Consider the following 24,901-nt stretch of genomic DNA (forward strand, 5'->3'; position numbering starts at 1 on the left):
GGTGGGGAAGCAAAGGGGAACCAGCATAGAGCGTGGTGGTCGTGCAAAACTTCTTGGTAAGGACTTACCGGTAGTAAGGATGCAGTTCTGCTCAATCGCGGGTGCCGGTAGGAGTGGCGAGTCATGCATGCAGTTTATATGTGGGAGGAGAGTGCATTTGATTGGGCAGACGCTCCCATGTGATTATTAGACATAGAAGAGGTGACAAGAGGTAGTGTCGACTGTGTCGGCCATTTTGATTGGGCAGACGCTACCATGTGATTATTAGACATGGAAGAGGTGACAAGAAGTAGTGTCGGCCATTTTGAAGGGGTGAATATAGATAGAAGAGAAGGGGAGAAGGAGGGCCAAATTTTTAGAACACTTTACAATTTAGCAGATAAGGTAATTAGAACTGGAGATTTGTAGAAGGCAAACTATCCTACTACGGAAAATAGACAGACGTTTGTAACCAGAGAAAGGACGTGGAGGAATGCATGGAACTCGGGCTAAAACGTTCATATCAAGGTGTTCCAGTCCTCCTGTAGGTTTAATCCTGTGTTGAGACTATCAGTCTTTAAAATCCATTTCAACTTCTCCTTATTGAGGATGCGTGTGAGATCCCCTCCTCTCGGGGAAAGTTTCATAGTGGTGATAACTGCCACCGAATGTCATTTTCTGTGTGTCCCTTCTCAAGAAAGTGATCCACGAGCGGCGCATTCGCTGTCTTGTATCGAATTCTGCTGCGAGATGCGTAGCCGGATCTTTTGCTTTGTTTGGCCCACATAAATCATTTCACAAGGACAAAAAATTGCATATATCACGTTGCAAGTATTACAATTATTCAGGGATTTTAGGACATTTTTCACATCCTTAAAAAGAAACTCCTTTGTCTCAATGGTAAACTCGCACACTATACAATTACCACATTTAATATGTCCTTTCGGGGGGGCTAAGGACCAAAGGTCATTCAGTGTGGGGTTGGAGTTCCGGATGGAGGGGGTTGGAGTTCCGGATGGAGGGCAATGCAGCTCGAACCAGGTGGTCTTTCACATTCTTACTTCTTTTAAATGCGAACATAGGTGGGTCTATGTTGAGTGAGCCCGCATCGAGAATTGGCCAATTCTTCCTGATGGTTTTGCGAATTATGCTAGAAACTGCGGAGAATGTTGTGACGCAGACAAGGCGTTCTGCCACTGGTTTGGGTTTGGGTTTGAGTAAAGTGTGTCGGGGGCAGTACCATGCTCTCTTTGATGCATTACGCACTAGGCGGCGGGGATAGCCTCGGGTAATGAGTTTGGTGGAAAGTGTTTGTGCTTCAGAAAATTAGTCCGTTTTGTGTGAGCAGTTTCTCCTTATTCTGAGGAACTGCGAATAAGGTAGACTGTCCCTCAGGGCCCTGGGGGGACAGCTTTTATAGCTGAGCAGAGTGTTGCGCTCAGTTGGTTTGTGAAAAAGCGATGTGAAGAGAGTACCGTCTTGATGCTGGATAGTGAGATCGAGGAACGGAATACTGTCTTTGTTGTGTGTCAAGGTGAATGTGAGACCATTGCAGTTTTCATTAAGCTAGTAAAGGAAGGCATTAAGAATTTCTAGGTCTCCTGACCAGATAAGGAAGATATCGTCTATATATCGTTTCCATTTTATAATGCATGTGTGGAACGGGTTGCTAGAGGGAAGAATAGTGTTGCATTCAAGCCAGTCCATATAGAGAATGGCTAGCGTAGGGGCAAAAATAGCCCCCATTGATGTCCCCCGGACCTGCTGATAAAACTGGTCATTGAAGGTGAAAAAATTCCTAGTTAGGCATATCTCAAGTAATTGTAAGATAAATAGTGTGGGGACTGTATGGGGACGTGGTCTTTTGTTGAGTATGGATTCCATGACAATGAGTGAGTCTCTCTGTGGGATATTAGTGTAGAGAGATTCTACGTCCAATGTGCATAAAGTCTCGGTGGTCGGATCAAATGGGTGGTTTTCAATTAAATTAATCATGGCCATGCTGTCTTTGATGTAACACTCAGTGATGGGTACAAAATCCTTCAAAAAGAAATTTACATAGTGGCCTAGTGGCTCGAGAATCGAGCCACAGCCTGACACAATCGGGCGGCCAGGGGGATCCATAAGTCTTTTATGGACCTTAGGTAGTGTATAAATGACAGGGATACGCGGGCTGGTGACATTGAGGAAGCTGAATTTGTGCTTACTCAGGAAACCCTCATCAAGACCTTCCGTAGTAACCTGTCGGATAAGCGACTGTAGCTCTTTGGTAGGGTTAGTTGGGAGTTTGAGATAGTGATCAGTAATAGAAAGTTGGCGTTCAATCTCACATTTGTATGTGTCGATGTTTTGTAGCACTATCCCGCCCCCCCCCCCCCCCCCCCCCCCCTTGTCCGCAGGTTTAATCACTACCTTGGTATTGTCACGCACGTTGGAGTTTGCTGATTTCTCCTGTAGGGTGATATTGTGTGGAATAAAAAGGTGAGATTTGGCCAGCTTGGATGTTTCTTTTAGGATAATCTTTTCGAAAGTGATTATTTCACTTGGTACCATATTGGATGATGGTAGAAAGGTTGAAGGTGGTCTGAACGGTGTGTTTGTAATTTTAGGAGGGCTCGCGTTGTTTTAAAAAATGCCCGGAGCCGTATTTTCCTAAAAAAAGCCAAGAAGCTCAGCTTGTAGGTCCAGAAAATTGGGGTATGAAGTGGGGACGAAAGATAGAGCCTTACTAAGGATAGAGATTTCATCACTGGATAGCGAGTGTGTTGATGAATTAAAAATGGGAATGGCCCTATTGCTGTCAGAGACTGGTGTATTGGTTGAGTCTATCATTGGTAAAATTTCTGTCGGGTTTGTCTTTCGCCCGGAGGGTTGTACCATTGGGGTGATTGTTTCACTCTGCCCCTTTTGGTGGGTTCCGATTGGCCACAGCCTAAAAAATTAGGGTTACGAGTGGGTGCACTGGATCCTTCACCAGCGTCAGAGTTATCTGATGAGTCAGCTGAGGTATCTGAAAACCCTACCAGAGTATTACGTCAAATTAAAATTCAAAAAGCTTTATTCGTAATTCAAGCTGAATTCATAAAAGCATACAAGTTTAAACATACAATCCGAAAGTTTAGTCATCAATGGAGCGCACACCGCTAGCCCCTCCTCCGGATCGCCCCTCGGGACTCTGGTACTTGTAGTTTTTTAGTGGATCACCCAGGTGGGTGCAAGTCGGTACTTGTTGGACTGATGAATCTCTAGACCCGATACATGTCCCGGGTTTTAGGATATCGCCCGAGACATGTCTCGGGTTTCGGGATAACTTCCCTCATCAGTAGAGAAAGATCGTTAGGGGTGGCAGAGAAGGCCGCCACACAACAGTCAAAGGCCTCGATGCCAGAACCGGCACGCAGGTGCGTCGTCCAAGAGCCCGTCGGCCCAAAGCTCAAGGGAGCTATATTGTGTTTAGTCATCAATGGAGCGCACACCGCTAGCCCCTCCTCCGGATCGCCCCTCGGGACTCTGGTACTTGTGTGCGGTCCATTGCGATTGCTTATACAATCCGAAAGTACCAATTAAGTACAATACGTTTAAAAACATAATTATTACAATCAGAGCAATTCCAAGTTAATAAAAACAGGTTGTTAAAAATTCTAAAATACTAATATGTGCAAAAATACAGTTCTTTACATAGAGTTTCTAAACTTAACCTGTAATTTTAAAAAACTAGATATAGAATGTTCCACAGTGTCATTTTCTAACTGTTGCAGTCTAACATAGGCTATTCTGCATGAGCGGTGGCCCCATGCCTTGAGGATGGGTTTCAGGATAATCCTCCGTGGAACTACATACAATTTACAAATTAAAATACAGTGTAAGTTTGATTGGGGAGATAAGTCATCACAAGGGCAAGTGGGCAGTTCTCTCGACCAGTTGTTACATGTTGGAAAGGTGATTATACGAAAAAAGTTCCAAACCTGAACCGTAACAGTAGCATTCTCGAATAGCAGGTTAAATCACTTACAAGGTACAATTGGGGCCCTGGGTTAGTAGTGAATTCCTGAAAGGCCAAGACTGAGTTTTTAAGTTTTTCTGTGGACCATCTTTTATTAACTAGATGATCCATAGCCAGTTGTTTCAGTGATTTCCTGACAATCACTTCCATGCTGGCCGGTTTCGAATAAAACTCAGGATGGCCAAACTCGGTCATCAAAGTTTTCACATAAGACAACCATTTGATATTCCTAACACCGTCAAGGGTAAGACAGTCAGTGATTAATTTACGATTAAAAGCTGTCTCCGGGGTGACCCAGACCGTATGCCATTAGAGGATGGGCGCGATCTTTATGGCATCAGTAATAAAGGGTAGACCCAATTCAATGTGGGTAAGGTAATTTGCAGAGGATTTAGGAGCTCCCAGCAAATATCTGAGGTAATGATTTTCAATTAATTGGATAGATGTTATATTTTCAATGCCCCGAAGACCTGATCCGTAAGTGGCCGTAGATATACCTTTGGCCTGATATATTGAGATCAGTTCCTTAACGGGTCTACCCCCAAGTTTTGCCGCAAAGTTATGCAGTGCACCAACCGCCCTAGAGAAGGCTAATTTTCTTGCTTTTACTGCGGTGTGCCAAGTGCATTTCCTAATGATATTCCGAGATAGGGGAAGTGATCCGTTGTCTCTATCCTCCTACCCTCAAGGAATATAGGACAGGGTGTTTTCTTAGTGCCGTGCCCACAAGCCATAGTAAATGTTTTAGTGGTATTAACTTTTAATCCCTTATCTTTCATATAGTTAATACATTTTGAGACCGCCCTCTGTAGGCCTAGCCTGGTTTTGCGACATGATGGCAGCATCGTCAGCATATAGGAGATGGGGAACAGGCTGGCCCTGAGATGAAGGATAGTCGTACGGTAAGCCCTTAAGGTGGTCGCCAATAGAGTTAATATATAGGGTGAAGAGCAGGGATGCTAAAATGCACCCCTGTCTCACTCCCCTCTTGATGGAAAATGTTGACGAACACTCACCTTGCTTACCAAAGCGCACCCTGGCCCCGGCACCCCTATATAATTCCTTGATGAAATTAAGTATTGTTTCATCAATGCCCACGTCGGATAGTGTGGACCAAAGTTGATTGTGGTCCACACAGTCGAAGGCAGAGCTCAGGTCAATAAAAGTAATAAAGAGATTCCCTTTCCTGGCCTGGGTGTACTTGGAAATTAAAAGATGTAAATTTAAACTCTGCTCGATGGTTCCCATATCGATACGAAAGCCGTACTGGAGGTTAGATATAATGTTACCTTCCTCAGCCCAGAGTTGAATTCGCTTTAAAATAATACGACCAGCTACCTTCATTAAGCCGTCTAGAAGTGAAATAGGCCGATAGCAAGTTGGATCTTGTCTGTTACCCTTTTTAAAGATAGGGACCACTATGGCCTCAGTCCAGGTTGATATAAGCCCAAAAGAGTTAGCACTATTCATGACATTAGTTAAAAGGGGGGCCCAGAGATGGATTTCAGATTTAAAAACATCAATGGGTATACCTTCTGGGCCTGGCGCCTTCGCAGAAGGGCTCTCCTATATTGCCATGATAACCTCGTCGCAAGTAAAAGAGATTCCAAGCGGGAAAACTCTCTTACAAGCACTTCCTTTATCGCCATACATAGATGCAAAAGCAGGAGGTATAGGGTCTGGGAAAATTTCATTGTCATAAAGGCGTTCGAAATGTGTGACCCATGTTTCCCCATTAATAGCAATATCTATCGCCGCTGCTTTTTTTGTTATTCCGAAGAAAGGGGCATTGACCGCCTTCCAAAATAAGGTGGTATCTCTATTTTTGGAAGCAGTAATTATAGCCTGCCATGCCTCTTTTTTCAGTAGTTTCACCCTATTTTTAATAGCTAGACGATAGGAATGTCTAGCCTCTCGGATCTCACACGGGGATCGAGGTGAAGCATGGAGAGCCTTTTTTAGGGTTTTTAGTGCAGAAGGACAATTATGATCGAACCAGACATTTGGGCGGTTCGAATCTGAGCGATACTGTCTGGTCAATAGCTGTTTTAAAGTTGCTTGTATCTTTGAAAAAGAGCCCTGGATTTTAGAATATTCTTCAGTCGGAGAGAGGCAAATGTAAATTTCTTTCTTCATTGTCGAAAAAAAATTAACTAATAACCCCGCTGGGTCAACCTTATCCCATTTGAGGGTGTAACCATTTTTACGAGCAAGGGTAATCGGTTGCTGATAAAGGGTGCAGTTATCCCTCCGAGACCGCTCTAGCTCGGCCTTTTTTATGGAGAATGAAATTGGGTAATGGTCACCATAAATTTCATCTAGCGTTTCCCATGTTGTTACTAAAAAGTCATGCGTTCTAGAAAGAAGTGTGAAGTCTATTGTGGAGTTACACCCTCTGCCATGGTAGGTTGGCTGGAACTGTATTAATGGTGAGCATAGCTCATTAATATATGAAAGATTAAAATAAAACAGCAAGTTATTCAATATATCACCCTGCTTAGAATGGGTGAAATGACTCGGGTTGTCGTCAGTAAGGTTGCCGAGGCCGCAAATGCCCTTCGGTCCGTCCTGACAGATATTGCAATTGAAATCACCCACCCATGCCAGGAAAGACTCCCCACCTATCCTTTCCTTTAAGGAGGAAACACTGCAAATCAGATTGTTTATAACTCTATCTAAATTATCAGTAGACACATTATTATAGAAATTGATTAAAATCATGTTAATGGAATTGCCCCAATTAAGAATTAGGATCTGATAGTGTTCGGTTGGAAGGTGTCTTAAAATTGTAAGCCCACTAACAGTGCTAACATATGTGCACAAACCCCCACTATTTCTGCCCTGAGAGCTTGGCAAGGCTGGTGAGTGAAAGGTCTGAAACCCCAATAGATGAACAGGGTCTAAGGCCCAGGTTTCCTGAAAACAAGCAATGGTATAGTTGTCAACTAAGTCCCGCCAAGGCTGTTGGCCAATTTTATTTGCCAGACTTGCCACATTCCAAGATAGGAATAAGTGAGACAAAATTATCGAATTTTGGACAGTATGAATACCAGAGTATTACGTCTATTGAAGCGACCCCAGGGCTTGGGGTTCTGAGAGTTGTTGCTGTAAATACGGTTTGTATAAAAGTCTTTGTTGAGATAGGGGTATGCACGCTCCTGTGAAAAAGACTTGATATGTTTTTTTACTTTGTTAGCTTTTTTATTTTGTTCAATGCAGTTAAATTCCTCCACTGTTTTCTCTACCTTTTCCAGAAGTTTCTTGGCTTCTGGTACAGTGTTACTCTCAGTAATTTGTTTCTCAATGTCTTTGATAATTTCAGCAAGTTTTTAAGCTCCTCAGTACCTGTATCTATACCAAGTACAAGCCAGTGTCGTTAACAAGTATTTCCAATGTAACTAAAGTTAGAAATATATTTTGGATTATCTATAAATACTCCAGGTATGTTTCTAACCAATAATCCTTGTGGTATAGTGTTCGATTTGAGGTATTCAGTTAACATCAATATCATGAGCTCAAGGCGTACAAACTTTCTTATGCTTTTTTAATTCCTCAGAAAGATTAGAGCTGCTAACTCCAGGTGTCTCGTCTGTGTTGGAGAAAAGCGAGGGGCCCTCACATATTTTCTTGATGTACTCATCCGAGTACAGGGTTGTGTGATCAGACATAACAGGGATGTGTGCAACACGTAAGAAAAGTGAAGTGATTGGGGACAGGAAGGTAACCCACTTGTACAAAGTGGTAGGTAGAAAGCCCTTGCAATCAAGCGATTGCGCAAAGTACTTTTTGAAAACAACAAGGGAACCCAAAGAAGTCGGCAAGGGACCTTGGGAGTCAATATTATTAAGGCAACAGAGGTCCCTTACAAATAATAATGCTTAATCAATAAATATAGACAAAGTCGTTGCTATATTTGAAAGCAACATGCCCAGCCGGGCAGAGGTCTTTATATTTACTTTTCAGTCAATGTAAAACATGAATAACACACAATATACAAGACAGGGCACAACCCTATACCCAGTCAATCACACAAGAAATATCAGGACAGGGAACAATTAAATGGAACAAACAAAAGGGCTTAGGCAAGAGCTTAACGTTCTGTAAACTTGTTAATCGGACAGTTTTGATTATAAAACAGAACAATATTGACACCTTCACACTTTTAAAGGGCAAATCATCTAAAGCATTTCTTCCTTCGATCAAGGGAAGGCTAGTGCAGATGTTTATGGACAACACCACTGCTATGTGGTACTGCAATAAAAAGGGAGGGATGGGTATGTGGATCCTCTGTCAAGAGGCCCTGCGCCTCGGGACGTGGCTGGAATGTCAGTGCATTTACCTGGTGGTTCAAAACCTGGCGGGCTCTCTGAGCGCCAGGGCAGACGAACCTAACCGACGATGCCTAGCGCATCACAAATGGCGTCTTCTACCGGAGGTGGCACAAGGTCTCTTTCAAGAGTGGGGAGGCCCTTAGTTAGATGTGTTCGCCACCACCAAGAACAAACAATGTCAGCAGTTTTGTGCACTGACGTTTCGAAAGCAGTTCTCACTCTGAGACTCCTTTCATCTTGAATGGCACTCCAGCCTCTTGTATGCCTTTCCGTCATTACCACTCCTACACAGAGCTCTCCAGAAGATCAGGAACAACTGGGCCCAAATCATCCTTATAGCTCCTGATTGGGAATGGGCTATTTTTATCCCGAGCTACTGAGTATGAACATCAGTCTCTCCATCAGGCTGCCTATTTCAGGAGGATCTTCAGTCGCAGGGGTGGGTTCTGCAATGCCTCCATCTTCATGTGTGGAGACTTAGCGGTGACAGTTGACAGCTTCCAGCCTTCCACCCGAAGTCTGTGAATCTATTTTGGCAACCAGGCATCACTCCACCAAGAAGGTATACGCCTTACGATGGGCCAAATTTGAGCGTGGTATACATCCAGAAACATTGACATCCCTGTCCCCCTTTCTGCACCCTTATCCCAGGTTCTGCTCTGTGTTCTTTTTTTGGCACAGCAGGACTCTGCTCTGGCCAGTGTTAAAGGTTATCTGTCTGCCATTTTGGCATTCATGCAGTTGCCAGACCAGCCTTGACAGTTTGACTATGGTGCTGAAAGGACTGCAACACATTTTTCCCAGGCCTTTCATAATACCCCAGGAAGATCTTAACCTGGCTCTTCCCTTCCCTGTGTGTTCTCCCATTGAAACGTTACACACATGCCTAACTTCGTTTGTTGGCTCTCAAGGTCGCCTATCTAGTGTCCACAATATCGGCCAGGAGGATCAGCGAGTTGCAGACTCTCTCTGTACACCGTCCTTATACCTCCTTCTACCCAGACAAGCTGTTTCTTGGAATCCTTGCCTCCTTCCTTCCAAACGTGTCACACCCTTACATGTAGCCCAAAACATCACCTTGCCAGCTTTCTATGCTTCACCTCACCCTTTCAAAGAAGAGGAGAGACTCCGCTATCTGGACCCAAAAAGATCATTGTCATTCTACATTGATCGAGCAAAAGAGTTCCAGGTGGACAGTCAAATCTTTGTAGGTTATGTTGAGGCTAAGAAAGGAAAACTATATAGATTGATTGGATACCAACAGACACACGGGCGCTCTCCAGTAGTATTTTCAGGGTAAGTATTCGTTGATTGTCTAAATGGGTGCTTCAAGGAGAGGGGTGTGGATCCAACACCTACTACGTTCAACCAAGGTAGAAACAATATCAAATCAAATCCCTCCGAGCACTCTAAATTATATCAATTCAAGTCCTGACACAATCCAATCAAATGGCAAATGTCACTATTCAAATCCGTAGAACACAGATCCAAGTCTTCAAATTCAAGGTTCATCTGTCTTTATTTTCATTTTCTTCACACAGCATGGGTTCTCAATACATCAGCCAACACGTGTTTCGTCGTGCAGCTATCTAACACTCTGACTTCCTCAGGGCTGCAAGTAAAACAGTTCCCATGAGTCAATATGATCCCCATATGGCTTTATACTAGGCGTGTAGAGTAATATAGACACACCATAGTGAGAAATGTGCATAGCCATATAGATGCTGGACTATGTAGAGAAGAATCTAAAGAATAGTAAAGCCACATCCCATTCACATCACACCTCTTGTGCGTGGAATCAGATAGCTTGGTGCCAGATAGTGGAAGTTATGACAGAGCAGCATACCTTATTCGTTCAATACAAACAAATTCAAATTCACCTATAAGTATTAGATCTGGCTCCCATATGTTCTCATCCTAGAACCGATCCGTCTTTCAATTCTAAAACAACAATCACCAAGTTAAATACATACTTCTATCTGGACACATTAATACTTAAATGTCGCCTTTATTCGCAAACATAGTTTATCAGAATGGTGCTCCAAGACAGTAGTCACAACCACCATGCGGTAACCCACAATTTTTTAGATATTATTAAAAGTTCTCCACCATTATTCTACTATTATACCATTCGTCCATAAACGCACAAGTCTGTACCTGAGCAATCCGTTTTCTGCTACAGTTTCAGGTCTGTTTCTCCATTTAACTTATTACTATATTCCTAAGACAAGAGAAACCTACATAAGGTTCTTTGTTCCAAATCCTCTATTTTCTGTATAGTTAAGGTCACTATACTAAGCGCCGAGACACCCTCTGGTATTTGCGCGCTCTAAACATGGCACAAACATAAACATTAACTACTCACCCTCACTTCTCATGCTCCTGAACATACGAATAATCACTTTGTGTACGCTCCTTCCAATTTATGTTTTCTGAAAAATTATAATAAACAAACACATATTCACTCATATCTCTCTAATTCATTTAAAATCCTAATTTCCAGGTTTGATACAAACAACAAGATCCACTTATTCTGTCGATATGTAATTTCAGGTACAAGTGGGTAATATCTTCGTCTTAACTCCTTCTAATGCTTAAATTCTGAATTCAATATCCAAAAAGGTAATCTTACTCTGATCATACTGAGTAGTGAAACGCAAGGTCACATCATTGCTATTCAAATATTCAAAGAAACTTTCCAAGTCTTCAAGATTCCCTGTCCCTGTTTCACTACTCCGTATGATCAGAGTAAGATTACCTTTTTGGATATTGAATTGTATGTACAAAACATGAAACTATGCTCTAGAATGCACCGCAAGGAAACGAGTTGTAACTCTATCTTACATGCGAAAAGCTGTCACCCTAGTTGCCAGATAAAATCGATACCTTACGGTGAAATGGTTAGGGCAAGAAGAAACTGTTCAGAAGACTTAGAATTTCAGAAGAATATTTATGATATGGTGAATCGTTTTGCAGCAAGAGGTTATGAAAAGAGTGTGATTGACAAAGCAAGGAGGAGGGCGTGTGCACTGAGGAGAACACAGACTTTGTTACCCAAGAAGATTATTGGTGACAATGATAAGAAAGGGAATGTACGTATGGTGACCCATTATAATGTGGAGAGTCACAAACTGTATACGATTATTAACAGGCACTGGCATTTACTTAAAGCAGATAGTGACTTACAGCCATATATTGGGGAGAGACCGAGTATTACTTTTAGAAAGGGTAGGACATTGGCTAATGACCTTAGTCCTAGTTATCCGGTTAAGACCCCAATAACATGGCTTACGAATAAGACTAAAGGATTTCATAAATGTGGACGTTGTAGTTCATGCAGATGGGCCAGAAAGAAGGTGACGGAATTTAACTATAATGGTTCAGAAACCTACCATATTGATACGTTTATCAATTGTGAGACTACTTTTGTAGTATATATTATAGCCTGCACATGTGGGCTAATATATGTAGGCAGCACAATTAGGAGACTTCGTGATAGGATGATAGAACACTTCAGGGCTTGGAAGAACGGAGATACTAGGTATCCAATTGCTGCCCATGCGATTCTGAACTCGGAGAAGAAAGAGGATCATCAGTTTAGTTTCTTTGGGATAGATCACGTGACCCAAGATGTGCGGGGTGGAAATAGGTTATTGAAACTAAGACGCAGAGAGGTGATCTGGATTATGAAGCTACGGGCAGTTGATAAGGGTTTAAACATAGATAATGAGTATCAATTCTTTCTGGGTCGGGACTAAATGCAGTAGCGGAAAGGGATAACACTGACAATAATAGAGATAAGCATTAAGTCCAGTATAGTTGCTTATTACATCTATCAACAGGAAGAGATAATGTTATGCATGTTATGAAAGTATAAATACCAACCATGGAGATCATCCACAATTGTAGGGATCCTTTGTAAACATGAAATATTGGGAATTGACTGATGTGGACCTGTGCACACTTGCCCGTAACTCTTGTGATATGCGTAGACTTGAAGTTAACTGTGAGGAAGAGATAATGGTACTAATACTATTGATTCAATATGACAATAGATATATATGTATTCGTAATAGGGATGTGACAATGCAACAGGACTGTGATAATGTTAATAAATAGCTGATATATGTTATACAGTCGATATGTAAACTTCCTCATGATGGGACTGAAATGTTAATTTAAATATGAAAACAAGCCTCTTGCTGAGAGATGGGCCATTGATGTGATATAGCAGTTAATATATACTGTGCATTCGCAACAAGGATGCGGGATTGCAATAGGAATGTGTAAGTGTAGTTTAATATCTACATAAACTGTGTATCTGATATGCAAGATGTTCATGATGAAACCTCTTGGTTAAAGATGGGCCATGGATTTTTATCTATAGCCTGTATGCGGTCTGATTCTCCTCTGAATCACCGCTTTTCATGCATTGTCTCTTCTGATTTAAATAATTTCTAACTCTACTCTATCCATTTTTCCATGTACTATTTGTATGATTTGAATAATTTCTAATTCTACTCTACCTTAAACATCTAACTACTGTAACATTCTACTAACCAGGTGAGAGGCAAATTATTTGATTGGGAATTAGCTATTCGAGACAGGTGGCAGAATCTGGAATATTTATAATAAGTGGTACAGACGAGTGGTTTTTATTGACAAACTAGAATTGAATTGTGCGAAGACTGAGGCACGATATTTCTCCATAATACTGTGAATAGCAGACAGAAGTCCGTGCGCGTCAGCAGTGTAATTGTGGATATTGAACATAGGGAGATGTACACTATGTGATGTTGTTTATTATGACAAAGAACTGCAAGGCAGTCTATTGGAGACGTGATAGATGGTAGCGCTTTAGGCGGAGGCGTATTCTACCCGTGATCGGTGAACGAGTATTAATATAAGATCATGTATATATTAACGGTTGGATATTTGATAACGTTATTTGTTGAATTAGAAATGTGAGATTGTTATGATAGTGTGGGACTCCACTACAAGATGGCGCCGACGTAAATAGAGAATAAATAGGTTCTTAAAGATGGCGCCTGTGCAGAACGCCAGCGGATAATCGGAGGGACCTACTGCTAGATAGGAGGTAAGGACGTGTACATATTATAGTTATGTTTGGACATTTATATGTGGCCAACGAGTATGGTACAATCTCCTTAGTGTGCTATTTGTGTATTTTTAGCAGATTTGCTATGCGGTAGAAGAAACGGAAATCCAGTACCCAGGATTACGTTTTGACAGGGTGAGTGGATTTCGCCACTGGTGCTAACATGGAGGTAGATTTTGAAGTAAACGAGAGAGGTACGATGAAATATATATATGTTTATCATTTTTTCAGAATTTAAGCATTAGAAGGAGTTAAGACGAAGATATTACCCACTTGTACCTGAAATTACATATCGACAGGGTGAGTGGATCTTGTTGTTTGTATCAAACCTGGAAATTAGGATTTTAAATGAATTAGAGAGATATGAGCGAATATGTGTTTGTTTATTATAATTTTTCAGAAAACATAAATTGGAAGGAGCGTACACAAAGTGATTATTCCTATGTTCAGGAGCATGAGAAGGGAGGGTGAGTAGTATAGTGACCTTAACTATACAGAAAATAGAGGATTTGGAACAAAGAACCTTATGTAGGTTTCTCTTGTCTTAGGAATATAGTAATAAGTTAAATGGAGAAACAGACCTGAAACTGTAGCAGAAAACGGATTGCTCAGGTACAGACTCTTGCGTTTATGGACGAATGGTATAAGAGTAGAATAATGGTGGAGAACTTTTAATAAATAAAAAATAATAATAATGGTTTATCTATACACTTAGGCTGAGGGTTACCGCATGGTGGTTGTGACTACTGTCTTGGAGCATCGTTCTGATAAACTATGTTTGCGAATAAAGGCGACATTTAAGGATTAATGTGTCCAGATAGAAGTATGTGTTTAACTTGGTGATTGTTGTTTTAGAATTGAAAGACGGATCGGTTCTAGGATGAGAACATATGGGAGCCAGATCTAATACTTATAGGTGAATTTGAATTTGTTTGTATTGCACGAATAAGGTATGCTGCTCTGTCATAACTTCCACTATCTGGCACCAAGCTATCACTGATTCCACGCACAAGAGGTGTGATGTGAATGGGATGTGGCTTTACTATTCTTTAGATTCTTCTCTACATAGTCCAGGCTATATGGCTATGCACATTTCTCACTATGGTGTGTCTATATTACTCTACACTCCTAGTATAAAGCCATATGGGGATCATATTGACTCATGGGAACTGTTTTGCTTGCAGCCCTGAGGATGTCCGAGTGTTAGATAGCTGCACGACGAAACACGTGTTGGCTGATGTATTGAGAACCCATGCTGTGTGAAGAAAATGAAAATAAAGACAAATGAACCTTGAATTTGAAGACTTGGATCTGTGTTCTACGGATTTGAATAGTGACATTTGCCATTTGATTGGATTGTGTCAGGACTTGAATTGATATAATTTAGAGTGCTTGGAGGGATTTGATTAGAAAGGAAAACTAGTACAGAAACTAACCGTCTCACTATAGATAGTGTTGTACATAAAGATCTGCTATGCATTGGGCAAAAAGCAACTGTCTGAGGGCTTGTGTGCTCATTCTACCAGAGCCAAGGCTGCGACCATTGCATTCGCCCACAGAGTCCCTGTCGTGGACATCTGTCAATCAACAACATGGGCGTCTTTGCACCAGCTCACCAAGCACTACTGTCTGGATGGTCAGGTCCATGGTGATGGGCCTTTTGCCATTCCCGTCCAGCAGGACTTTTTGGTCTTGTATGTCTACAGACCCATCTCCGGACAGGTATAGCTTTTTGTACCTATTCTATGGTAAGGAATCTGCAGCTAGTAGTGTCTATCCAAACAAAAAGTTATTTACCTTTTGGTAACGCCTTACTGGTAGAGACTCCACCTAGCTGCTGGTTCCTTACCTACCCTCTCATCCTTCCTGCTCTGCATATTGATCCAATAGTGTCTTTCTTCTGAGGGCCTTCGATATGCACACCAGTATGTGAACATTCTTCATGGCTATGTGCTTTTGGCCTGGAAAGCCATGAAAAAAAACGGATGTCTGCTTGCTGGGGTGGTTACTATATCTACACAGCGGAATTAAAATCCAGCACGGTTGATGTAGAGCCCAACACCGACACCTACTGGCATGCAGGGGGTACAGCTTGTAAATTTCTGGATCCAGTTTGATGCCTGGGTAATATTCTAAGGTAAAGAATCTACGCCTTTACCAGATAAGACATTACAGAAGGTAAGTACCATTTACTCCAGTATTGGAACTTTCATAGATTCACATGCCTGTATTATTCCCAGTCGTCGAGACGGGAGTCTCCGGTACATAAAAAAGCAATGTATAGTCATTCTTTTAGACCGATCATCTAGACCGTTTTCCCTCCTGCTCGTAATCTGGCAGCAAACTTGATGAATCTCTTTCCCTTGGCGGTGAACGTTAAGGGGCCTGCCCTAAACCCATAAAATCTGTTCACACTGAAACATTGATATTTTACCATGAGTATTAGAACATTGGAATGTTGAGAGCTCCATTAATGACAGTGGAGCAGGAGGAGGTCTATAAAAGCTAGCTGCTCTAAACTTTATTATGTCCTTAAACACAGCATGTGCCACTCTCCTTCCCCACCTCTCCAGGATGTGTATTTGGCAGGAGAAAAAATAGAGGCAAAGGCTGTAAACCAGGACAGACAGGAGCCCCCCCCCCCTCCTCCTCCTGTACCTCACAGTGTCACTGGAGCCTCAGTTTAGCAGAGCACATAGAGATCCAAGGACTGATATCAGACTCCTTTCATAGTTGTGTATGTTCAAACGTATCAAGAGAAGGAATGGAAAAGTTAAAATACATTTTCTCAATTGTTTCTTTCAAAACAATATGGCCAGATCATCAGAGTGTTGTACTGAATTGTGTTGTAGCATATTTATAGGGCTTACTGACCCCCATGTGCTGTGCTGAACTTCTTACTCACACGGATAGCAAGCTACATTGTGTAGGATGTGTGGTTGGGAAGGTAGTGTCTTTTTTTGTTGTAGCCTATATGTGAAGTGTGGACATGTTATGCGTTGATGACCACTGTAATATGGTTATTGTATTATGGGGTGCATCACCTGGCAGTGCAGTGGATGGGTGTGGGAATGTGACTGTGAGATAGATGTGCACAGTATGAATATAATAAGGACTATCCCACTCAGTCGCAGGCACAATGGCATGCTATTTGCCCGTACACCAAAAAGAGGGATTATCAGAGAAAGCCTACTATTCCATACAGCTACATGCGCCAGGCGATATGCTGTTGACTGATTAAAAGGATTCCAAAAAAGCAAGAACGGAAATTGGTAACAAAAGCAGTAGCCATGCACCATTGTATTTTATACATTCTACTTCTGGACAAATACACCCCATGAAGGAGGAAGAATGTGGAAGAGCAATCAAGGCTGGCAACCTGAGCAAACACTGCATAATCTTTACAAGGCCCAGATTCCATCTACTTTCCGCATCTAAGGAATCCAAAATTTGCGAAGGGGTTCACTTCCCTAGCCCCTCTGAGGCTCTCAAATGTTCCTAAAGGCAGACGAGCACCAGGTGGGGAGCCCTAGTCCGGTCGTAGGTCAGATCACAACTAGAGGGGTATCGTGCACATGTAAGGATAATTGAGACAAAGCACTTGGGAGGCTGCTGCCCTGCCAGAGCAAGCCTGAACCCACTTGCCTTGTGTTACCCTGCTGTCCTCACCCCTCTATGCTTGGCCAACACATTTCATGGACTGCAGGGACATTTGTTCATAGTTTACTAGGTGACAGTCAAACAAGACATAGTCACTTGAGCATTATTGCAGAGGCTTGCTGCATATTGCCTGTAGCCCCTAACAGACACAGTGAAATGAAATGAAATGAAATGAAATGAAAATTGGGTTTATATAGCGCTGCAGTTGCCCTGAGGCGTCCAGGCGCTGGAGCTAAACCTAACAAACCTGGCCACTAAGGCTGTTAGTTGTTAAACAGGAGGGTTTTGAGCTGTTTCCTGAAGCTGGTGAGGTTTGTGTTGTTTCGCATCTGCAGCGGGAGAGTATTCCACAGTTTGGCAATGTTGTATGAGAATGAGCGTCCTCCTGCTCTGGATCTAAGTATTCGAGGGATTGTGGCAAGAGTAGCAGTTGAGGAGCGTAGAGTTTTATTGGGTTGGTATGGGGAAATCAGGGAAGAGTTGATTTCTGGGCCCATTCTCCAGAAAGTCTGGTGGGCGATGCAAAGAGCCTTAAACTTTACTCTATCCCTGACAGGCAGCCAGTGCAAAGTTTTGAGGCCGGATTTTATTGAGGTCCTCCGAGGGATTCCCAGGAGCGCCCGGGCAGCACAGTTTTGAGTGCGCTGAAGTTTTTGTAGAGTATAGTCCGGGGCTCCAAGGTAAAGGGCATTGTTGAAATCCAGCCGTGATTGGATCAGGCCCTGTATGACAATTTGTCTGGCCTCAAATGGAAGGAGGGGAAGGATTTTTTTGATTACCCTGAGAAGGCCAATGCAAGTGGCTGACACTTTGGTGGCTTGAGTGTTTAGGCTCAGCGACTTGTCAAGCCATACTCCCAGACTTTTGATATTATCTTTGGGGAGGGGGGGGGAGCCCATGCTTGAAGGCCAGATTAACTCCAGAGTGGAAGGAGCTGCTGGGCCAAGGAGCATAAGCTCCGTTTTGTCATCATTGAGTTTCAAACATGAGCTTGACATCCACCTTTTTACGTCCTTCAGGCAGGCCGCCAGGTCAGGTGGAGTCTGAAGACCGCTCTTCTGTGCAAGGGAGACCACCAGCTGGGTGTCGTCCGCATAGGAGATGATATTAACACCATGCGGACGAACAATCCCAGCCAGCGGCCTCATGTACACATTGAAGAGCGTAGGGCTTAGGGAAGAGCCCTGCGGCACTCCGCACCCCAGTGGCCTACTGGAGGATACAGCTGTGCCGTCGAAGACCTGGAAGGTTCTGTCTGACAGGAAGGATTCCAGCCACGACAGGGCATCTCCAGATATTCCCAGGTCGGCAAGACGGTTCAACAGGATCTTGTGATGTACTGTGTCGAACGCGGCGCTTAGATCGAGGAGGATCACTGCCACTGATCCCCCTCGATCCAAGATCCGTCTTGCATCCTCGGTCACAGCCAAAAGGGCAGTCTCTGTCCCGTGTTTGGGGCGAAAACCCGTCTGGGAAGCATCAAGGAGGTGGTTGTCCTCGAGAAATGTCGTCAGAATGGTATTGACGTGCTTCTCCAGGATTTTTGACGCCCACGGGAGCAAGGAGATGGGACGATAGTTACCCGCATTAACTGGGTCCAGGGAGGGTTTCTTTAGGAGGGCCCGCACCATAGCGTGCTTCCAGGTTACGGGTACTGTTTTGCTCAGTATAGAGGAATTCAGCAGCTCCAGCAGGGTGGGGAAGATAGTATCACTGGCTAGAACCAGAGGGCCTGGAGGGGCCGGATCGCGAGGAGAACCTGTTTTTATTTGTAGGGCTAGTTTCTGCAAGGTTTCCATAGATAACAAGGGGAACGATTTTAGCTCAATATCCCTGTCCGGGGCAAAGTCCAAGCAATAAGAAGACTGATCGATGGGTGAGTTGGGGAAAGAGGAGTAAATTTTATTTACTTTTTGGAAAAAGAATTCAGCCAGGTCATTGCATTTGGACACTGAATTGTTATTGTCTGAAGCGGGCGCGGATGGTTTTATCAATGAGTTTACTATGTGGTATATTTCTTTCGGTTTCGATTTTGCCTCAGTAATTTTATGGGTATAGTGGGCTGCTTGCGCATTTTTTATGGCCGTTTTATACTCCCTAATCATTTCCCTGTAAATAGTTTTTTCGGCTTGGTCGTAGGATGTGCGCCACTTCCTCTCTTGTCTCTTACATAGACGTTTCTGGTTTCTCAGGTCTTCTGAGTACCATGGGGCTGACTTGCTATGTCTTTTAGATCTGGACGGATATAATGGTAGACTTAGGTCCAAAGAGGTGGTTATCCAGTCTTCATATTTGGCGTTATTGTATGTAGGGTTGTGAGACAAGGAGGGTCTGGTGTTGCTGAGAGTCTTTGTCCAGCTGTCGAGAGGGAGTTTTGACCAATTTCGGGTTTTCCTAGATGTAAACAGGGAGGGGGATGGTTTACTTGCAGTCCAGGTAAATGCAATCAGGAAGTGATCGGTCCATGGGAGCTTATTAATCAGGCCTACTTTGAGCTGGTCACTATTACTGAAAATAGGATCTAAAAGATGCCCCTTTTCATGTGTGGCCGAGGGAACTAGTTGCTCTAATTGAATGGAGGCCAGGTTGGATTATACATAAGTATGTCCTTCTTGCTCCTCATCTCTAGGCGTAAGAAACTAAAATATTTGCATATTTCGACATTTACTTAAATTATTTTACATACATTTGGCCCTCCAATCGTGCCCTCTAAAATTAGTTTCCCTTTCTAGGCACAGTGCTACCAAAAGGTAGGATAAATACCATTCACTTGGACTGCAGTTTTTTGGCCACTGTCATTGAGCAGCACAAGGTCGTGACAAGGCAGGTGAACTGCTATCGTATGCGATTGATTCACTGTCAAAAGTTGCTTCATTATGTGCATGACGTTTAGCCTTTACTAGGTTTTGTTTTTTGTGAACAGCGTGTTGGAATCTGGAACTTGCGTTTTTCTTTTGCTTTTTTTTGAGCTGTTGACGAAGATGGTAGACACTGTGTAGATGGTATCAAACGCCTGAACTTTAAGTACATAAACCTACATGTGAGTGGTAAAGGAGGTGTGAAACGGTTGCTGCTGTAGTTTCAGTATGGATCTGGCTCTGCTCGAAAATATCAACAATGACTCTAAATGGGCAAGTCGGGCAGAAATGCAGTGTCCCTCACTTTAATAGACAAGTTGCCTGCTCCGTTTGTGGACTCCCTCACTCCTCAGCTTCCCAGTTCACGTAGTGGCAATGCACATGCAGCATTGTGAGTACACTACAAAGGCTTGCTTCGATTTGACGGCCAACCCCACCACCACCACCACCACCACCACCACCCTCCTCTAACCACATGACTGCGGGTTTGACAGGAAGAACTCTTTGAAGTGTATTCAGCTGTTTAAGAAGAATGTAAGAGAGGAGTTCAGTGTTAGTAATTTAACAACACATACACCCTGAATTAGTGTATGCAGGTCTCATGGTGTTAACAGTCAATGATGCGGATGAAATCAACATTATTTTATTTTTAGATCATACACATTAAGGTGGCAATGCCAGGCCCCAGCCAACCACATGGTCATCGATAGCAACCTGTCTTCGATCCACTTTCTCACCGCCTGGGCCTCCTCCCCTCCCAGCACTGCAGGCTAACAGCGCTCTCACTGTTTATTGTTAGAGAGCCTCCAGGGCAACTGCAGGCAGAGTCAGGGAAGCTAATTTGGGCGACTAAAGCATTTTATTGCGGTCATGTGGCATCAGGCACTGAAATGCGTTAGTCTAGCCCTGACTGTGGCAAATGGCAGAAATGCTCCCCTCTAGACAGAGGCTTTTGAACTAAAACAATAGTAGACAACAAGTGTCATTTCCCGCCCTGGACAACAGCTAATTCAACCCATCTGAATGCTTGCTCCAACCAGAAGTGTGTTGGTTAAGTCTTTTGGATATTGCAGCTTTGGTCTTCTCTGGGAGAACAGAACGTTTGTCTTCCTTGCTCAACAATCAGTTAGGTCTTGGGACATACATGCACATTTCAGAGTCAAATTAGACTACCGCTTACTACTTTTAGGCTGGTGTTTGCTATTAGAAGATGCCTGTACCCTGAGCCCTGCCAGCAACCCCTACTACATTAAGGCTGTTTGCAATGTCTTGGGCTAAGCTTATTGATTCCTAGGGAATTTGTCCACCCCTGCTGACCATTCCCACTGTGGAGATATGACCCACAATTTGCCTTTATCAATATTAGAAGATGAAAGTACACTGAACACTGCCAGCCAGGAAAAAACCAAACTACCTCTACCCCATTATAGTGAATAGGAAGGGGAAATTGCCTTATTTATCTCCGAGTGTCTTAAATTCTAAACAGTATAGAAGAGGTCACAAGTTTATTTTAATTGCTGTTCTATAATCTAGTTTAGACTCAGAATTTTAGTGGCTCCTCCAATTCAGTTCCAAATGTTTACAATGGCGATTTCAAAAAGAACAACTGCCTGATCAGAAGAAGAAGTGAAAAACAGAACCCATGAAAAGACTACAACCTGGATGGTACTGTTCTGTTGTTGATTTTGCTATCCTTTATCAGCTCACCAGCAAAGTGATGAACCTAAAGTTTGAAAGTTGATTGCATTGTCCAAACTGGGACCTTCCAAACCCCTCCCTCTCCCCCACCCACCCCGCAATCATTTTGTTTTGGGGTTCTGTTATACATAAGACCTCTGTAGGGGTTGATCAGAGTTTTTTTAGACCTTTGTCTGCTCACATTTTCCCATAGATGCTCTCCCATCCACCATTCTGGCTCTGTATTTGACAATTATCCCCTTTGCGATATATTCCAGATGACCACTGTAGTACAGTTTCCAGGTTGTCAAGTTATGCTATATATTCTGTCAGCAGTGAAGAGACGTAGAGTGATTTGCTCTAATACAAGGTCTCCAGCCCAACAAAAGGGCCACGTGGGGCACTCTTTCCTTTTGTAGAACTCACTCTTGCATCTCTAGGGGCCTCGGAAAAAAGTGCCACAGCTATTACCATTCCCCTTTAAGGTCCTTCATTTTGCCTGCAATGTGCTGGTCATTAAGGAATATTACAACATTAGAGATATCATTACAGAGGAACATGCGAAAGAGGTGCTCAATGTTTAGGGCTTCATTGAGGGCATCAAAGGTGTGAGCATAATTTAGATGCTTTTTGGCAAGGGCGGCAAACATTCAGAAGATTCAGATGATGCCAGGTACTTCCGAAACAGATTTCTGCCCCTCTTCCTAGCTCACTGCACAAAACCATCCAGTCTCTCCTGAGAAACCATGGTTCCATCTCTGGAAGGAACAACCACAAAAATCATGCTACAACCACACCCAGAAATAGTGGAATGGGATTGCAATGTTTTAATGGTAATGATAAAATAACAATAACAACTGTGTAACCTAGGGGCTGATTACGATGGCAGGCGGACCTCGTAGCGGTGTTTGGGACCACCCACCAGATATGCGGCAGTCCCACCACAGGGTTTTTAACATTGTGGGCGGTGCTGCTGGCTGCAGCACTGTACGCAATGTTAAAAGTGCTTGCACTGCATTTCCCTGCACTATGTGGCAGGATGCCTGCCACTTGGTGCATGGAAATGCAGGGGGGTCCCATGGGTACCCCCCAGTGCAGCGAACCCCCCAAACAAGCGGGGCCCGCAACGGGCCCCCAAACCCAATCCCCGCCAGCATTTCGGAAAGGCCTTTCATATACCCACAACCTAATTTGGTGGACGGTGCATGCTACGTACCTCCACCATTTTGGGGCCCCTGCACCGTCCGCCAGGCAATCTGTGCAATTACCTTTTGCGGTGAAGCAGCAGACGGACTTTGCATCCTCCGCAGTACCCACCGCCATCTTAATTTGGTGGTGGGTAATACACTTGGTGATGGCGGAAGGACCGCCGGCGGTGGCGGTCCTTCCGCCTTCATAATGACCCCTAAAATGCCTCAAAAGTACCATGAATGCTCGTTGTTTCATACTAATGAAAATCAATAAAATGTGTTAGAAAAAAAACAGCCACACCCAGAAAGACTAAGGCATTCTTCAAGTTCCAAGGTCTAGAAGACGGTCCTATATAGTACAAGATTCAAGTCTTGTTGGAGCTTAAATTATCTATATTCTCTATTCTAAGTCGCTTCAAGGGTGTTTCTAATTGATATAATCACTATTTTCACTGAGAGATCGATACATACAAACAAGTTTGAGTTTTCAACAACCGTGTGGAAGGTGCAGATATCGGTCATTTTTTAAGTCTGCAACCCCATAAAAACCTTGTCCTCTCATTCCTTTGTTACCAGGTCTTCTAGAACTGACTTTGAAAATGGTAGGGACACTGACTTCCATTTAAACATGCAGGCCAAGCCAGGAGAACAAGTATACTCCTCCACATCGACACCTACTCTTCTGAAGGTATATTTGACCATCTGATTCTGTTGTTACATCAAAGGTCAGTAGGAAGTTGTCCATCCCTCCTGACAAAGAAACGGGCACATACGTAAAGTGAGTAAAATGTTGGGTATCTATTACTTATTTTTAGTGTCAAACACACCTACACTAATAGGAAAGTATAGCAGATTGCTCTTGGATCTTTGGAGCAGTTCATTGAAGATATACCATGAGAAAAAAGACAGGATTGTGTTAATCTATTTTGCAAATTTCTATTGTTATTAAATCATAGAGGTGAAGTAGCAAATCCGACTGACTTATGAGACTATGGACAGACCCTTGGTGTCTCCATCTTACATTGGCTGACAAACCCAAAATTGGATGTCCAGTGCTGGATCTGAGGTTCTCTCCGTGCTGTGTTCACTATTCTCATGCAGACAAGGTCCACAGGATGAAATAAAATGTGGCTACTTGACCACAATAATAGAAGCTTAGGAAACCGGTATCGGACAGTGGATTCGGACAATAACAGCAAAGCCTAGGTATAAAAGACCAATGCCATAGGTAGAGGGCCTATGATGAATCAGACCATCAACAGTGACTGATGACCCTAATAAGCATTGACTCTCCTCCATTCTTTCATGAACTCCAGTGGGCGGACACCTCCTCAGCCCAGAGTGGCAGAACTTCACAAAGGCCTATTGGTTGATCAACATTTTGCTGAATACACACTGACTGAAATGTAAAATGCCTCTTGAATCCTGCCTGCAAATATGATTATACTACTACACCGTGCCCTGCGCTTGAGTAGGTACTTGCTGTTTTAAAAACCGCCATCGAAGATTTTTCAGATACCAGAGGAGCAAAATAATATACTCCTTCTACTACCTAGTAAAGAAGAAAGGCCAGGAAGACAAATACGACTAAGACTTCAAACAAATGAGCAAAGAAAGAAAGATCTGACAATTAGGCATTATATTAATATAGTCACAATTAAATTAAGGGCACAGGATGTGCTCTGTAGGTCTTTGATATACATATTGTCATATCCTACTTTCAGTGATACACGTTGATTATGAAAAATAAAACAGCACAAAGTCCTACCTTTCAGCCTGTGACACGCTCACTGTGCTTTCTCCCAAACATTGTGATGTTAGTGGCCTGTCCCATAAAAATGAAGATTTTCATCTACCTTTATGTAGGTGATTGCCTCCTGCGTCCAACACTTCTGCAAATCTTGGGGAAGATTTATTAGGTGATCTCAGAAAAGTATTTTTTTTTTTATCCGAAACTTCAAATAAAGAACAGCATCTCAACATCATGTGTGAGTGTTTAAATAAAAGGAGTTCTTCAGAGCGGTGTTGGTCATAAGCAGTTTCGGAGTATATCCTGCTAAGAAGTGACTGCAATCTCATTAAGA

General features: G+C 43.0%; 1 protein-coding gene across 3 annotated transcripts in view; it reads left to right on the forward strand.

Moving 5' to 3' along the window:
- Window positions 1-24,901, forward strand: part of GALNT10 (polypeptide N-acetylgalactosaminyltransferase 10) — a 688,264-nt gene that overhangs the window by 588,941 nt on the left and 74,422 nt on the right. The window contains exons 11-12 of one of the 3 annotated variants that reach the window (XM_078653658.1): window positions 13,508-13,567; window positions 13,664-13,722. The exons of the other annotated variants lie outside the window; for them this stretch is intronic. Of the exons in view, the coding sequence (XP_078509784.1) occupies window positions 13,508-13,567; window positions 13,664-13,687 (84 nt within the window). The 3' untranslated portion in view covers window positions 13,688-13,722. Of the gene's footprint in view, window positions 1-13,507; window positions 13,568-13,663; window positions 13,723-24,901 lie in introns of those variants that run through there. 3 annotated transcript variants of the gene reach the window in all.

The sequence above is a fragment of the Lissotriton helveticus genome, chromosome 7 (assembly GCF_964261635.1).
Source record: "Lissotriton helveticus chromosome 7, aLisHel1.1, whole genome shotgun sequence".
Lineage (NCBI taxonomy): Eukaryota > Metazoa > Chordata > Amphibia > Caudata > Salamandridae > Lissotriton > Lissotriton helveticus.